The following is an 18017-nucleotide window of genomic DNA, read 5'->3' on the forward strand; positions in this document are numbered from 1 at the left end:
TGCAGCCCTTCCTTGGTGGACGCCAGTGTGACCAGGTCATCTGCCTTTGGCTCAGAAATAAAATGCCTGCTAATCAATCGACCTGGGGCATGGGATTTCTCAATCCTAGTTCCTGTGTGAAGTACCCAGGTTGCATGTTCATCTTAATCCTGCCACCTGAAATGTATATAGATTTTATGATTTCCCAAGTCAGCCCTTCTTGCTGCCCAACCCTGCCCCCTTGCGCTATCCCACCATCTGCAGTAATTTAAGGTTAAGTGCTCCGTGCCAGCTGTATTCATACTTTTTAGAAATCTGTTAAGCAAGGAAATACTTAACATGTTTTTTTACATACTGATTTTAGTGATTGCAAGGTGATAATCTACTCTGATACACTGTTGCAGTAGGCATCATATCTGACTTTTAAGTAACCTGTTACGGTTTTTTATAAAGAAGTTATTTTTGGTTCATTAGGCTGCAAAAAAAAAAGTTTGCTTAGGTTGTTGCCAGATTCCTCTGTAGTATGGGTGCATAGCAACCCCATCTTTATGGATGGGGGAGGATGAGCCTGTCAGACTAAGTGTCTGGAAGTGCCCAGACTGTAGAATGATCAATAGTTTGGGCAAGCTCTTTTGGAATTTGATATATTCTTGAACTTCTCATTTGCTATGGTATCTGGGCAGATTATTTCTTTGCTTTTTAGTTTTTGGATGTCGTCTTTTAATTCCTCGCTTGTTACAGGCTTGTTCTATGGGGGGATTGCTGGCCTTTACAAATTCCCTCCATGAGATTTTGTCAGGACGTTTTTCCTGACCCTCCTGTTCTCATGAAGGTGGGGTTTGGGTGGAAGATACAGGGACAAACGCTCGTGTTGAGGTGGTCGGGGAAAGTTCCCAATGAGAGAGAGAGCACGTTGTGCGGGACATATTTGTGGCCTGGTGTGAGGTGAAGTTAGCTCAATGTTGCAATTATATATGTATCCAGCGTAGTTAATGAGAATGGAATATGTTACTTTAAGTGTTACTTGTTTTTTAGTTGATTCGTTTAAGATGTGCACCGTGGGTATGGAGTGCCACGAAGTGCCTAGCAGCTGGGCAATAATGAGATTCAGAATGTGCATGCGAGGAAGGGAATTTGTCACAAAAGACCCACTGTGAAGAGGACATGCGTGCACTGATATTACATACATGGGGGGGAATTCTCAAATATATATATGCAATGTGCTCTTTTCATAAATTGGTTAAACTCTGCAGTCAGGGTTTGCGAGGTGAATTCTGAGTGACTGGGAAAAAACTGGTTTTACAGGCCGAAGGAAAGGTAATGAGGAAGCAGCGACATTAAGTAGATGGTCAGCCAACAGGCAGGGCCACTTGTTACGGCTCGGCAGTATCGCGGAAGGAAGATGTTAATTTTTTTTAAGTACATGGAGCTTATTTATTAAGGTGATTCAGCCACTTGCTTTTGACCAGCAATCTATTTGGGGTGAAGGGACGCTTGAGGCCAGAGTTGACCGATACTTCATGGGTTTCAATTGTTTGCTCAGGATGTTACTGGAGGCCATGCATGTTGAATTGGTAGTCCTTTACATAGGAATGTTCCAATGACTCCAGCAAGTCTGGGTGGGTGAGCTGGTTATCACCAGTTCAAAGGGAACCTGTTTATTCTCCCCCTCATTATTGTTCGAAGTACTCTAGCGAATAATGTGTAATTACGTTTATGGTTAGGAGATCTCAGGCCAACTAGTACTTGTAATACATTAAATTTGTATATGAATGTGTAAATGTGCGGCCACGACCTTCCACGTACATATCCCAAAAGAGGGTGTGTTATACACATGAGCTGGAGATGATAAACGTGACCAATGAGCATGGGGGGAATTGGAGAAAGATTGGATTTCTTTTGTATAGGTTTTGACCAATCCATGTGGGGGGTGGTTTGTAATAAAATTGTTTTAACTGTTGCAAAAATATATGTAATGTTTCAACTTGTGTGGTTTGAAGAGATTCCAGTTAGTTTGACTCTATAGAATCATTAAGCCCCCCCCCGCTGATTGTATGTAAAGCAAGTTTACTGTACAAACGTGCACTCTCTTAAGTAGTGGGCCTGCTTTGGGTTAAGGTGATTAGAGGCCCACCCTCACTCTCTCAAGGGGGTTGGCACTGGGAGTATGGAACATGTGTACATGGCCTAAAGAAATGGGACTGAGGACTGTCTGACAATGGCACCCCTCTTCTGGAGGCAATGGTCTAAATCGCAATTAATCTCATCTGATCATTTGTTTGTACGCTGAGGGTTACTGTGAGCCCAGGGGTGATGTCTCCCCTCCGTCTCAATGGTGGTTGGCCTGCAGTTTAGCCAGCATTCTTTTCCTTCAGTGCCATTAAAGCGAAGATCCTGTTTCAAAACCTGAGTGGTGGGTGGAACGTTTGGACTGAATCTTGCCCACTTGCATAGATCCGGGCTACCCGCCAACTCCTTTTAGAATACACTTGCATGCCGTTGAGTGGAGCCGGGGTGGTCCACAGCCTGGCTGTTGCTCAATCATCCATACCCATCCCACACATGACACATTGCATGTGCACACGCAGAGACTTGAACACAGACATGATTTACTCATTGGCAAGGAAAAAGACCACCAGGGGTTGTCAAATGGGAGTCAGTCGGCCCACTATTAGCATTAGATGGTCAAATTAACAGGAGGGGGCACACCCCACCTTTGGGTGCACCTGTTTAAATTTGCCACCAAGATGGTGGCCACCTTTTGGGGAGCTCTGGGCCTTTTTTACTTAATGTGTCTGTATGCTCGATGGGTCCATCTAGAAGCTTCCCGATCAATCTCATCTCTGCTTGCTCGATGGGCAGAAGAGGTTCATCCAGGTCGGGAGTCGGCAACCTTGTCCTCCAGAGCCATCAGCCCTTGCCAACATATTGCATGGTCAGGGATCACGGGGAGTTGTTGGTTTAAAACCTCTGAAGAGTTGCAAGGTGCATACGCCTGTCCTACTTGACCACTACTAACAGTGTTACTTGGCCACTCCTAGATCAATACATTATCCTGGTAGGTCACCAAATAGACTACTGACTCAAGACAAGTTTGTCACCTAGTGTCTCAAATGATAACTCTTCTGTCTCCTCCCTGGTTATGACAACAGAACTCACAAACGTTTGTTGTATCGGAGGTGGATGAGAAAGCAAGCCCTCGCCCCGCACTGCCACTAGAAAGACACTGGCAGTGGGCTGCACCCCCTGAAGAGACCAAGCCTGGTGAGGCGATTGCATCCTGGCTCCATGCTGATCAAGCTTCCTGCGATTGAGTTCCAGGGACCTGGCTGGTTCATACCCGCCAGAAGTCCATGCAGCCTAGTAGGCCGCATCCAGAGGCATTGCAGAAGGGGGGGGGGGACAATATGCACGTTGTAAGTGGTCCCTCCCTTCTGAAATTACACTAGATCACCAATAGCCTCAAATGTTTTGGCGCCATTGTAGCTTTTGTCCAGGTGCAGCAAGCCCCCTCAAAGTGCACCTTGCTATCAAACTGTACTGGATTTTGTCAAATTGCCGAACCCTGTAAGCCCAATCACTATTCTTTTCCAATTTGAAAAGAATACTGCTTGCTGAAGAGCGACAATTGGTAGATCAAGAAATGTTTTTTGTTTGCAAAAAAGAGATGGGTGGGATGTTGGCTTTCCCCTGGGTTTTAAAATATTTTCAGAACAGCATGTTGCTATGCGACGACTCTTGGGGTATGGACCGAAGTGCCTTGAGTTCATTTTCTTGACTGGCCTACTTGTGATGTTTTGTTGGGTTACTGCTTGAGGGCCGGATCCATGCCGGGTATTCAGGATACCCCTCATTAATATTCGTGTGAAATTTGCATATGCTGATTCTAAAATGTATTCACATTTTACCTCCTGATTATTAATGAGGCATATCGTAAAAACCCGTCAGGATTCCGGCCCTTTATAGCTCCGAATGTGATGTGAGCTGCAAGTCCTGTTTTTGTACTGGGGGGGGGCGGGGGGGAAGGGTGAGCTGTCTTCTTCCTTCCACTCTGTATAGTGTTCGACAGTGCCCACTCGGCTCACCCATGGGAGCTGCAACTGAGGGCTAAATGAGCCTTCAAAGAGACGGGAGAAAGCTACAGAAAACCTGTGGTAAGGGCTCTTGCGCCCCTGGTAGGCCCTCTGATGATCCTATAGTCTAGTTTTCATTTCTTGAAGCTTCCTGTGCATGCATACTCTCTTCTGGGGGGGCCGCCTGTTTGATGCACTGTCTTTTTTTTCTCCTAGGGGAGCATCACAGTGGTGAGTTGAAGAGTGTGAACCCGCTGCGGAAAGTGCCAGCCCTGAAGGATGGAGACTTCACGTTGGCAGAGAGGTGAGGGGGAGGAGGGTCCTAGATGGGGAGGTAGGAGTTTACATTTTCTTTATTTCGAGTATTTATTGTGAGCGAACCTGGCGTTGGGGAGCAAGGGAGTGCTGTGAATAGATGGGTGGGGGTTGAGGGGTGGGAGAGGGAGGTGTTTGGGGGAGGAGTTACAGGCATACATTAGTTTGGCACAGGGGGTAAATAATAGTCATTACCGGCATACCTTTTATGGTATCCTGGAATAGTGCGCAATATGTAATGGTGCAGAGAAGTGGTAGTGTGACGATTTCATTCCATATCTTGCGTTTGTAGTACAAATATCCTTCAGTTATGCAGCTGCTTTCCTATTAGCAGTCTGAGCTAGCTAGAGCTCAAAACCAAGGGGCGGACCGGGAACCCACAAGGGTCCCTGGAAACAGTGGCCCCCATATTACACATTTTGAGCAAGCCCAATCCTTTTCCTATGGTGGCGGCGTCGTCACAGAATGCCTTTTTATCGGACAAGGGTAGGCAATGTTGGCGCGCTACAGTGGGATGGGCGCAGTATAAATAATTAATAACATGAGAACATTTGAAAATAAAATGGATAACCACACAAGGCCCACAATGACGGGGAAATCTCAGAGTTCCCTGTAGGCCACTCCGCCCCTGAGGTTTAAGGCATCTAAAGTGAGCACTCCTGTGTCTACAAAAGAAAAAAGGGGGGAGGGAATAATACCCCCTTTCCGTCACACTGTAGGCAGCGCCATCAAGAAATGATCCCCCTGGCGCGGGATTTAACCTGTTGACAGGGCAACCAGAAACCTTTCTAAACGCATCAGACTGTGATACATTTATTAGCCCTGACTGAAAAAAGGCAAGGATTTGCTGAAACACTTGTCTTACTACAGGGCACATCAGTTATAAACTCACCTTAAACTTGACTCTGTGATTATTTCTTGATGGCGCTGCCTACAGTGTGAAGGAAAGGTGGTATACTTCCCTCTCCCCTTTTTTCTTTTTTTCTTTTGAACTTACAACGGAGCAAGGGGTGTTCTCCGTCCCTTCACTAGGCAGACGACACTTTTTCTATGCGCAGGACATAAACAAGTTGATATCCCAAGACCCCCACTCTGATTAATCACTCCTGTGACTAGTAGCATTGGAAGAGAAGGGTTTTAATCGTGCGCCAACAAGACAAGCTCCTTCATTTTTGTCTAGGGTCTTCTGGGAGAGAGTTACCGTAGTCTTGTGCCAAAACCTTAAAAACCTACCTAGTGCTCTGTGCTGTAATGGGCAGTCTTTGGTTGGAGGAGCGAATAGAAATCCTGCAGGGTCCATTCCAGCGGTTCATCCTCAACCCCTACCTCCTGGTTCTACTCGACCTCTTTGCTGCTTCTGGCACAGTAGACCACCAGGCACTTAAGGACACCCTACATCGGTGTATGAGGATCAGCGACCTTGTCCTACGATGCTTCAAGTCCTATCACGCCAAACGTTTGTTCAGATGGATTCCTCTAGATCGCCAATGCCACCCCGTCACCTGTGGAGTCCTGCAGGGTTGCATCCTCTCCGCAGTGATCTTCTGTCTATACATGGAGCCGCTGGGAACCCTCCTAGCCACACGCTCAATATCCACATCCACCAATAAGCCAATGGCCCACAGCTATACCTCCTTGATCAACTCTATCAAGGACATGCACCCGCTCCTCGCAGATCCATTCTTGGATTTCCAGTGCATACTTGAAGCTCAACTGTGTCCAGTCAAAGGATCTAAAACAAAAGGATTGAATGCCTTTTGTTTGACACCAAAAGGACCGAAAAAAAGGGTCGAATGCTTATTTAGTCTTATATATTTTTAGTTTGGTGTGGATAAAAAAGAAAAATGTTAAGACGGTGGGGGGGGGGATGGGAGTAACCCCCATTTAAAAAAAATAAAATAATAATAATTCAACCCTTTTTTCGATTTTGGTTTCGAAAAAAAGGGCATTCAATTATTTATTTATTTTTCTCGATCTTTTCACCTACAACCAAGCTCAACCCCCTCCAAGATCGAATTCCTATTCCTCACTAACACCGAACACCCAGACATACAGACCTGTCTTATCAACCATGAACCCTGATGACTTTACACTCTAGCTCCCCTCCTATGCCAATCCCTCGGGTTACACATCGACAAACACCTCTGCTTCAAGACACGCATAGGTAAGAAAACTCGGACATCTGCTCGGACAGGGTTTGGTATCTGCTCTCCCTCTTGCGGACAGCCAAGCCCTTCCTCCCTCCAGACCGCTTTAGATCCACCGCTAAAGCACTGGTCCTATTGGGAGTGGGGGGGTGCCCTCCCCGAATGCCTCCCATAATCCTCCCTTGTGCCCCTGAGAAGAGTCTTGCATGTGTCTTCCATGCCTCAAGTGTCTATGCAGATACAACATCACCACTCTGGCCCTCATCGACCTTCAGTGGCTCCCACTGCACACCGAATCACCTTCAAGTCTTGCTGCATCATCTATAAGGCAGTTGCCCTCCAGTCACCCAGCTACCTCTTCTTGAAACTCTGCATCTCTGGCAGGCAGCACACCATCAGAAGCCAGGACATGCGCAGACTTGATTTTTGCTGCTGCAAAAAGTAAAGGACCAGAAAACAAGCTGCCTTTGCCTACGTCCCAAGACTCTGGAACCTCCTGACTGTCTGCGTCCAGACTCCCCCCCCCCCCCCCCCCCCTCTCACACACACACACACACACACACTCCTACAATTCAGAAAAGACACACCTCTTCAAGAAGTCTCTCCTCAACATTTAGGCCATCATGTTACCACATGACTCTCCATGCCGTCCGCCCCCTCTCCACCCCCCTGTACAGCCGTGCCCCTCTTTATAGTACCCTTGCTGTATATCTGTTCTGTTTTATTTGTGCTTATAGCGCACTGAACCCTGAGGTAGCTAGGCACTTAGACTTGTGGAGAGGCTACATAAACGTAAAATTACAGAAGTACAGGAATTACAAGCATGAATAGTGAAGCTAGTTAAACACATGAATTTAGTGTGATGATAGTTATTCATAAGGATGAACAGTAGAGACAGTAAAAAAGAATACAAAATAAAATTTACAAAATTGTACAGATATATACAGATTAAGGACTGAGTTAGGCAGTTGCCGACTAAATCCCAGGAGCCTGCTGGCTAGTAAGTGTTAATTTAGTTGAGGGATTGTGGCAGAGAGCCATGCTTTGACTTTGAAACGGAAGGCGAGGAAGAAGTGTTAATCTCTGTTCATAAAGAGATCCATGTTTTTGCCGCCAAGACTGGGAAACTGGTACCGCCTGATTTTTGGAGTCTGTATTTGGGGATGTTGAGCCAGTGACTGTAATTTGCTCTGGTGGGTCTATATGATGTCCTAGTGCAGAATTTGGCGAGCAGGTATTTTGGGGCGGTGTTGTTGAGGCATTTGTGGGCAATCATAAGGTGATTCTGTTTTTTTATTGGGAGCCAGTTGGCAGTCTATCTTGCATGGGATATGTAGTCAGTGCGTGGGATGTTGAGGGCTGCTCTAATTATTTTGTACAAATTGGAGTTTGTGGATGTTTTGCTTACTGGTACCTGTATAGGGAAGTGCAGTAGTCTAGTTTAGAAAGTATCAATGCTCTTGCTAAAATGATACAGCTTTGTGTAGATAGGAAGGGTCTACAGGCCGTTATTAGTTTAGTGGTGTAGGTCGAAGCGGAGGCAGTGGCATTAACCGGTGTTGAAAGCGTCAGGGTGGAGTCGATGTAAACGCCTAGTGTTTTGGCATTTTTGGAGACCTTGATAAGGTTTCTGTCGATGAGTTGTATTGATGGTTGAGCTTGCTGAGTCGTTTAGACAAAGCCCATGCTTTGCCATCCAGTCTTGAATCTTACTATAAATTTCATTAAGGTGTGAGGAATCCTTTTCATATGACCCTGAGAGTGTGATGTGGATCTGCGTATCATCAGCGCAGTTCGTGCATAAGACTCATGTCATCCAGGAGGTCGAATAACATTTTAGTAAAGATGTTATAAAGGGTGGGGGAGACACAGGAGCCTTGGGGGACTCTGCACGTGATAGGTGATGGATCTGCTGAGGCGCTGTCTGGGAACACCCTCGTGGATCTTTCGGAAAGGAAGGATTGGATCCATTTGGCTGTGTTTGGTGAGGAGGCTGAGGTAGTTAGGTGTGAAGTTAGGATGTTATTGTCTATTATGCCGCAGGCTGCAGAGAGATCGAGGAGTAGGAGAGGATGGCCTTTATCTTTGGCCTCATCCATTTGGATCTTCGAGTCTAGAAGGGCTGTCTCAGTGCCGTCTCTAGGTCTGAAGCCTGATTGGCAGAGGCCTAGAAGGTTGTGCGTTTCGAGGTGGTTCGGAATTTGAATGCAATCTGCTTTATCGAGGATATTTAGCAGGAATGGGACAGTGGTGATGGGGCGGTAGTTGGTGGGAATGCTTGGGTCTAGTATAGGTTTCTTGATGAGCGGTTTGACCCAGGCGTCTTTGAGATTCTTGGGTACCGAGCAGGAGGCGAATAAGGTGTTAATGAGAGTGGTGATGAACTGGGCAAAGTCTTCGGCTCCTTCTTTGATGATGGATGCTGGACAGATGTCCCCATGGCATTTTGACAGTTTGCGGCTGGCAATTATTGCTTCAACCTGTGTAATAGTAACAGGGGTAAATTCAAAGAGGTCATGGTTGTTGGAGTGCAGATGGTGGGTTTGGTGAGTTATTTGTACCTTTGGTGGCTAGGGGGGAGTCGTTTGGCTTCTATTTTAGTTTGGAGTAGGGCTATTTTGTCTAATAGTGCTTTTGTATTTTGGCACACCATGTGGCATCTTTGGGACAGGTAGATTGAGGGGGTATGGGTGCTTCCAATTCCCCAAGGATGGTGAAAGGTTCTTTCACATTGGATTTAGCATTTTGTATTCTGCTGTTGAATGTGTCGCTTTTGGTTTTAACAATGGCTTTTTTGTAGGTGGCGGCAGCTGTCTTGAGTTCTTTATTTTTATGTTTTTGCCAGATAGCTTCGGCAGATCTTTTAGGTTCCCTCTATGCTTTTAGTTCTGGGGTGAACAATTTGTTGAGGTGATTAGGTTGTTTAGCCTTTCTAGTTTTGATAGGGGCGATTTGGTCTACTGCTGGCAGTAGGTTTTTGTTGAACACGGCGCTTCTGGATCTAGTTCAGTGTCATGAGATGGGTTGATGAGGGGGCGGATGGTCTCCAAGGTGATGGACTTTGTGTGCCTGGTCACTGCCAGGGGAGCTTGAGCAGTCACAGGAGGAGTGGGGGGGGGGGGGCGGTTGGAGGCATCTAACTCGAAGCAGATGATGTGGTGGTCAGACCAAGCACAAGGGTTGTTTGAGAGTAGGTTCAGATTGCAGTTTAGGTTAGCGACCCAGTCAAGGGTTCTGCCTTTGCAATAGATGGGTCCTAACGTATGTTTGAATCCTAGTCCAAGGAGGGTTTGTTCTACAGAGAGGGCGTGAGAATCTAAGGCGTCTTTGTACCCTAAGTTTAGGTCTCCTAGTAGTAAGATTTTAGAGTTGGTTTGGTGTGGTGGTAAAGTAGCTTGGAGATGTCTTCATCAAATGTGGAGGTAGGGCCTGTTGGTCTATAGTTGAAGTGAACCAGAAGTGTGCTTTGGGCAGAGGGTGTCAATTTTATGGATATAAGTTCTTCAGATGCGAACAGGGACATCATTTAGGGGTTGCCAGAGGTTGCAACTGCGACCTCTGGAGAAAAAAAAAAATCTTGTTTACTGTTTTTTGTTTTTTTATGCAAGCTCCTGGGCTGTGGCCAGCACCATGTGGCTCTTTACTTCTAGAGTGGCTGGTTTCTTGTTCAGGCCCCCTTTAAAAAAAAAAATTGAAAAATAAGAACAGGAGTGCCACAAGTCTAACACTTTCAGCACTGACCCCAAATAAGAAAGAATAGGAATACCAAATAATGTGTCTTTCTGGAATTCTATACAATAACTGCTAGACTCATTAAAGGTTTATTTCAGGCACACTTCAGGGGGTGAGTTACTGATTTAGTCTGTTCTTAAACGCCTCAACTCAGCCTTTCATCCTTCTGAGATCGATAAATGAGTACCAACAAAGGTTTGGTGATATTGGGTGTATATTTTTTCTATATAAAGTGCTTAAGCGTAAGTGCTATATAATAACACATCATGTTAGTGAGTGGTATAGTTTGGATGTTAGTGGTGTCGCCTACAAAGTGATGGGGGTGCGGTATCCTAAGGAGTTTCTGCCATTAATGTTGGAGTGAGTGGGAGTGAGGTGGAAATCAGAGGGATGAGGTGGGCCAGTGGTGCTATGAGGTATGTTGGAGATGGGTAGAATGCTTGTTGGGTGCTGCATCATTGCTTTTTGAAGGGGTATAGAGGTGATGTGGATGCGATGGAGGTATAAAGAGAGTGCGAGGATAGTAAATTGTAGGCATGCCATGGATGGTCTGGGTTGTGAGGGCAGGTGCATATAATGCGAACAGTCGGCTAATGTGAGGCAGGCACAGTAGTAACGCAGTTACAGGCCCATTTGCTACAGTAGGCTGGTGAGAGATGGGCATGAAGCTTAATGATGACACGTACTTGGTGTGGTCGGTAGATAACAGTAAGGGCACTGAAATAAGCACTGCCGATTTCCTCTGAAAAGCACTCCCTCTTGCATCTGTTTTTGTTATATACCTCTGTAAAGTGTTCCCTTGCTTCTGGAAGCTAGGTCCACACTCAATACCATAACTCATGATCCATACCTTTTTGAATGGGTGTTCGCAAACTGACACTTGGTTGGTGTAGCCTTCCCACGGAATTCTCCCCTGCCTTGCTGAATGATGCTGGCACCCTATTCCTGCGAGCATGTGGGCTGCCCTTCCTCAGCCTCTTCCTGTCTGTATACACAGTGGTGCTCTAGCAGCCAGACCTGGGGTTCATTCCCCTTCAAAAACAGTCCAATGTACTGAACCTCATTTTAAAAGCAGTTCTTGGCGCAGATTCATTTCATCATGGATATTGGACTTCTCTCCGTTAGGATGACTTGTTTCATCTGAATTTAGTTCAATGAGGCCAACCTAATTTCATGCAAATGCCGTTCTGTTTTGGGATAGGAGGAGGGATACCCTTAATCTTACCATAACCCTGGGCCACTCCTGCTAATTCTAATGCATAAATCATGCTCCAATTTGGGGCATTACTTTGGCTCGGACTCCAAGGCAAAAATTTGTCCCACAATTGCAAACTGGCTTTTTTTTTATTATTTATTTATTTATTTTTTCTCCCTTTGACACTCTTTTCAGTAGTACCCAAGGTGGAGTTTGTTGGTAAAATGTGTTGCGAATTGTGCATTTTAAAGATGATTTCTTCAGAAATATTGCTTAACACTCCTAATTGCACAGTGAAGAAACTCCTCCAACTGCCAGATTATGTCGGAAAAAACTGGCCTGCTTTTACCAAAAGAGGTGGACCATACTATTGTGATAGATCTGCACTTGGGGCACTGCCCTCTTGCCCTCTAGGCGAGTACCAGCCTGATCATCCTCCACCTAAATAATTGTACCGAACTGCAGTCCAAAGGTTTAATGCAAACGTAAAACACTTAATCTGATGCTTAAACCGTCGCCAAATAAGAGTCTCTCTCTGCCTAACCCCAAACCAAAATCCCAACACTGCTAGTCCCTAAGCCTAACCAGAACATTTTGCCCAATTGCAACTAGCCATGCTTGCTAAATATGACCCATAAGACTCAGCCTTATATAAGCCTTAACCCGTAAAGCCCAAGCTCAAAACCCTATATTCGGAACTAAAACTCTGCACCCCTTAATTCAAGCGTGCATGGCCATATACACAAACTCCCCCCACAAGTCTGAACTACCTTATCCCAGGAATTGGCTATTCTTAATACCCCCGAATGAGATTTGTGAGTCTGCAACTGGCCTGTTTGCAATGGTTTATTTGAAGTAGCTTACCTTAGATTTACCCATTGTGACTTAGGTGGTGATTTTGTTGCTGACTTCGTATAGGGACGATATAGTGAATGTATATTCTGACTTTTGAAGGTAGGATAGTAGTTACTGATCATGGCAACAGGTGATGTCTGTTTCAAAATCTGCTGTTAGCCTAACCATACCTCCCACGCCCTTGTGCCATCTCCTTACAGCATTGCCATACTTTTGTACATGTCCCGGAAGTACAAAACCCCTGACCACTGGTACCCAGAAGACCTGCAGAAGCGGGCCCAGGTGGACGAGTACCTGTCCTGGCAGCACACGGCTGTGCGGGCACATGGATCCAGGGTGTTCTGGTGCAAGGTAAGCAGAAGAGGCCATTAATCGGAACGAAGTTATGATTTTTCGTACTTCCTCTTTTTGTTTCTTTCTTCCCCCATCCCCCTCTCAAAGGTGGGTCGAAGGGGAAGCGAGGTTGGCTTAGTGGGCAAAGTTCGGGTGATTACCTAAACTACACTTGTGCGTTAACCTGACAATCGGGGCAATCACTCAGAGCTTCTTATAATTTGATTAGTGATCACACAATTCCGTGTGTGTGGGTGTTTTTCAGGCAGTATCTCTCCGATGAACTTTTGCACTGAGGTTTATGGTGCCTCAGAAAAAGAGGAAATATTGCAGAAGTTTTGACCGCAACATCGACAGTTTCCTGCAGGCTGTCACACCTCTGCAGTAACTCGTGCAGTTTCATGGCCTTCAAAGTGCATGGTAACCAGATCACGCCATGTCACTGGAAATTAACTTTTCAAGCCCCTGCTTTAATTGAAACTAATGCATTCGTTTTTTTTTTTTTTTGTTTGGGTTGTAAACCTAGATAATTTTTCAGAGTTCCGCCTGAAAGATGGACAAGACGCTCTAAATTGGTAGTTCTGGCAGAGGAAAGCTTTTCTTTTTGCTGCTTTCCTCCCATATACTTCTCTGGGGCACCCTTAGGCTGAGTAGTGTGGGTTCACTTTGCTTCTCTTACCAGATCCCTACCTAAGCAATAAATCACAGACAACTTATGTGTATGGAAAAGTTGTAGGCCGTAGGCATTTTATTTTCTTACAAAAAATACAACACAACAAAATAAATACACTGCCAAATGCTTTTGGGCACCTTGTGTCCAGTCCCGAAGTTGCCCAAGGCTCCTCCTGAGTCCTTGTTATCCCTGGGCCTTTCGTTCCTGGGCACATGCCGCCTACGACATGTCTTCGACCGTGTACCGAAAGAGTACTCGGCGTTCCTTATTCTGCCTGCTCCTTCCTGTCTTGGACCGTGTACCGAAAGAGTACTCGGCGTTCTTACTTCTGCTTGCTCCTTTTTTTTTGGACCGTGTACCGAGAGAGTACTCTGCGTACCGGCTCCTGCCTGCACCCCTCTTCTTCCGTTATTATTGTAGGGTGGGTTGGGTGGCAAATGTTTATTCCTTCCCCTTATCCAGGGACTAAGAGCCTACCCGAGAGAGGTGAGCTCTTACCTGGTTTGTGCTGCCTCTGCTTTTCCGGTTTACTTATACACCCCCGGCCTTTTGTTCCTTCTTGGGGGCGGCCGGGTTACCCCCCTGACTCCTTGCTGTTATATTTCGCACCTTCCCTGGTGCTGTTTCCTGCCCTTTCTGGGCTTTTGTTTCTTGTGGCGCCGTTCGGACGCCCCTCCCTACGCTTTCGCACTGTTTTTCAACCACCCCGCGCCTAAACTCCCAGACCCTCTATCGTCCCGCATTTCATGCGGCCCAGGGCCTAGGGCATTCTTTGTGCTTTTTCCATCCCGACCTGACTTCTGCTGCGCTTCACTTGTCTTTTGGCCCTTTCTTATGGGGAAACAGAGCAAGCCATAAGATCAGCTCAAAGAGACCATGTCTCGTAGTGGATTTCTTGTAGTGTTACAATTGCACACATCACCCTAAAGTGAATTGCATATTAGGATGCTTTGTAAATGTAACCAAAAAGCCATTAAAGAAAAAGGTAAGGATACAATGGCTTAGAATGGGCTGAGTAGCAGTGGATATTGGGTTACCATGTTGTATACTTTTTACGCGTGCACCATTGCATTTACCGCAAATGGCCATTAAGGGGGTCTAAGATGGCTGTGGCACAGCGCTTTTTATCGTCCTTTGGGTATATTGTTCTTTGGTCTTCTTCCTGTCCTCTTGCAGTCTGGAATTGCCATTTATGGGGAAACCTGCCGCTTTCGCGGGCAAAGAGGTGGTTGGTGTGTGAGCCTGGATGTCGGGGCTAGGACTGTCTGTTGCCCGTACACATCCTGCTTCCTGAATGTCTGTTGGGCAAATGTTGTGGCTATCCGTGATTGGTCCAATGGTGGACCCGGGTGAGTTTCCAGTCAATTTTGGATGGAAGGAAGACTTCTGCAGCCATTTGACAGATATTTGTTGGAGCCAAGACCCCTACGGAAGAAGTGCAGCTGCTGATGACCAGAGGGCGACTCCTGAAGCTGACCAGCAGCAAGCCCTGCTCCCCTGCCTAGTCTCAAAGCACTCGTAGGTACTTTGACCCTTGGATTAGTGGGAACTACCAGTCTGCTCAAGGATCTGTGTCTTCTGAGCCATTCAAAGGGTCCCTTGAGAAACCAGTGGACTGACCTGGGATACTGCTGTCACTGTTCATTCGTGGAGCTTGGGATCTTCAGCTTGTACTAGGAGATGCCTACTTCTGCACTTTTAGACTTGCATCAACTGAAGCAGTGCAGGACCTGTTTCCTTGCTCGTCCACTGGAGATCGCCTGGCACTGCCTGACTGTGGTGACTCCTGTTGCAGTCAGTCTTCTTTGCTCCCTCGAGGTGTCCTGAGGTTGACTGCTCTGCAGATTTCTTAATCTTTTCATCGCCTGGGTGTTGAGCTGGAAGGTACTTCAAACAGATATAAGTAACACGATTTTCCAGAACTAAATTCCATATTGCAAAGTGACCTGCACCTGTGACCTCTGGGCCTCCCTCAACGGGACCAAGCATGGAAGATTGTGTCCTCAACGGAATGCAGAACCTCGGCAGTGTTCTATGGTGAAATGAGTCTGGGGGGGTGGGGGGTGTGAGTAGGTTACCATACCTGCTCTCCCCTCGCCCAGCCTCCGCCATGTTCTCCATAGGGTTAGATGAGTAAAGTCCTGTCCCTAAATCGTGCTTTCCTGTCTCTGGTTGGTGAATGCCTTCTGGTCAAGTATCCCTTCCTAGACCTATCCTAGCATCTGGGATTCAATGAGTTTACTTACTTTAACTTTACTAACCTTTTTGAACTTTGTATCATCACTGGCATTGTCCAATCACCTAGTGAACCTACCTGAAGGGCATAACTTTGGAATGATCATAAGGCCCCAAACCATCATAGGGCTGGGCTTGCACAATAAATCAGCCCCATTTAGGGGTGGGCATTACTGTTTCAGGTAATGACCCCCCTTCCCTGCGAGCGGCTTATTGCTATTAGTACTCCGGCCCGTAAGACCGGAGAACAAAGTCTTTTTTTTCAGTTGCAAGACGCCGTCAGCGTTTCACAACTGAAAAAAAAATATATAAATGGCTGCCACGGAACGGGGAGAAGGGACTATAGTCCCTTTCCATTGCGGCCATTGAAAAAATGAACAAAGTAAAGAAAATGTCCACCATGGAATGAGAGAAGGGATTACATGTAGTCGTTTCTCCCTTTCCATGGCGGCCACTTGCGGAGGGAACCCCGGGGCCGCAGTGGTGTGGGGAGCCTGACAGGTAAGGACCCAATGAGGGCAAAATCTGATTCTTTGAAACGATCTGTCCCTCGTACTAATAATAGTTAGGGAGCTGTTTTGTGGTTGCGCTACAAAGCTTCTACTGAACTTTATGCATCGTACTACTTGCCCACTTGACACTGGTTATTGAATCCAGCGCTTTTCAACCTTCTCCTAAGGGTGAATGTATATATCTGTTTTATAGCAAGTGTGTGACAATATTTGACTAGAGGTTTTACTTGCGTATTTGTATTTTGAAGGCCTAATTAATCATTGTATGTGTTTGCACTTCTGTCTAACTAGAATTATTGGTGGCGGTGCGTTTGGATTCCGTGTAGCCCTAGACCACTCTATCCAAGCCTTGCCACTCTGCTACCTACCTTGATTGGGTTTGGCTAGACCTCCGTGTCTTCCCTGTTAGCCGTAGTAGATTGGCCTCCCAAAATCCACCCCATCGTTGATGTTTAGAAATCCAGCTTAACACAGAGAGCAATCGAGGGAGGTTACAAAACACATGGATAGAGTTGGGTTCCCAAAAGATACACCAAGACATTGCACTACTACAGATATACTGAAAAATGTATACTCTTTAATCAAAGGGTAAAAATACATCTGATGGTTGTATAAAGTAGAACAGTAGTATATTAAAAACAGTAAAGTAGGCAAGGACCAACCCTTCCCACTCCTAAGCTAAATGTATAGGGAGAAAAGAGTGGGGGTAGGGGGGAGGGCTCTGCAACACACATGTTCATTCACAATCCAGAAATGCCACACCTTGATAGTCACAGTAATTTCCCCCAACATCTAATGCATTGTAAAGACACTTTTGCACATGTAAACCATCTACTCGATAGGGTATCGCCCATTATTGCGCAGTCCATAATTGTGAATCCAAAAATGTTGAATTGGTTAAAAATCATTAATTCCAAATAAAGATGTGGAGCGGCAGGGGTGTTGGTCGGTCTGGAAAATATCCGCGGCTACGCTAATGTCGGGACTGTCAGGACTAGCTATTGGTATTTATTTGTAGCGCGCACCAGGCCCAGGGGCATCCGGGCGCAAAGAACATGGTAAGGATATTTACATAGGTTGCACAAAACATATACATAATAGCAGAACAAACATTTACAGTATAATACAAAGGTGCTTCAGTAAGCAATCTGTTTACATAAATTAGTCTAAACTGAAATTAGATGAGGCATCAGATGCAGCTAGAGGTGGTTACTACAGGCAAAGGCTACATTAGATTTGCGTTGTAAGCCAGAATTTGGATGTCCGTTTGAATGAATTAAAGGTAGGCTCAGTCCTAATAGTGGTGGCAAGAGTGTTACAGAGCTTAGTGGCCAGAAAGGGGAAGCTCGCGCCCCCGGCTTTTTGGAGTTTAAATCTGGGCACGGATAAGCTGTGTCTGTGCAGTTCTTTGGGGTCAAGAAGAAGTGTGGAGGGAGAAGCGGTTGGAAAGGTAGGAGGGGGGGGGGGCCCTTGTTCGTCCAACATTTGTGGGTAAGGACCAGTGTTTTCAGCGCAATTCTGTTTGACAGGGAGCCAATGTAGGTTAGACCTGATGTCGGAGATGTGTTGGTTTCGTGGAATATTTAACGCTGCTCTAATGGCGGCGTTCTGGGTAATTTGTAGTTTAAGGTTGGCTTGGCTGGTTCCCAGATAAAGGGCACTGCAGTAGTCAATCATGGACATGAGAAGCGTTCTAGCTAAAGTGATACTATTGGGGGTGGTCAAGAAGGGTCTGCAGGCTGCAATAAGTTTGCAGGTATATGCCGACGCTGATCTGACGGCATTCATTTGTCTCGTCAGGGACAGGGTGGAGTCAAGATGGATGCCCAAGGTTTTAGTATCCTTGGATACTTTAATGACATTACCATCAATGATGGACTGATCCAGGTGACCTAGTTTAAGCCATTGGGAGGAGCCCAGGATGAGGAGCTCCGTTTTATCGTCATTGAGACAAAGTTAGTTTTGGGC

General features: G+C 46.1%; 1 protein-coding gene across 1 annotated transcript in view; it reads left to right on the forward strand.

Moving 5' to 3' along the window:
- Positions 1-18017, forward strand: part of LOC138492604 (glutathione S-transferase theta-3-like) — a 137030-nt gene that overhangs the window by 102273 nt on the left and 16740 nt on the right. The window contains exons 2-3 of the mRNA XM_069619892.1: positions 4269-4356; positions 12497-12647. Of these exons, the coding sequence (XP_069475993.1) occupies positions 4269-4356; positions 12497-12647 (239 nt within the window). The remainder of the gene's footprint in view (positions 1-4268; positions 4357-12496; positions 12648-18017) is intronic.

The sequence above is a fragment of the Ambystoma mexicanum genome, chromosome 10 (genome assembly GCF_040938575.1).
Source record: "Ambystoma mexicanum isolate Mex_15411 chromosome 10, UKY_AmexF1_1, whole genome shotgun sequence".
Lineage (NCBI taxonomy): Eukaryota > Metazoa > Chordata > Amphibia > Caudata > Ambystomatidae > Ambystoma > Ambystoma mexicanum.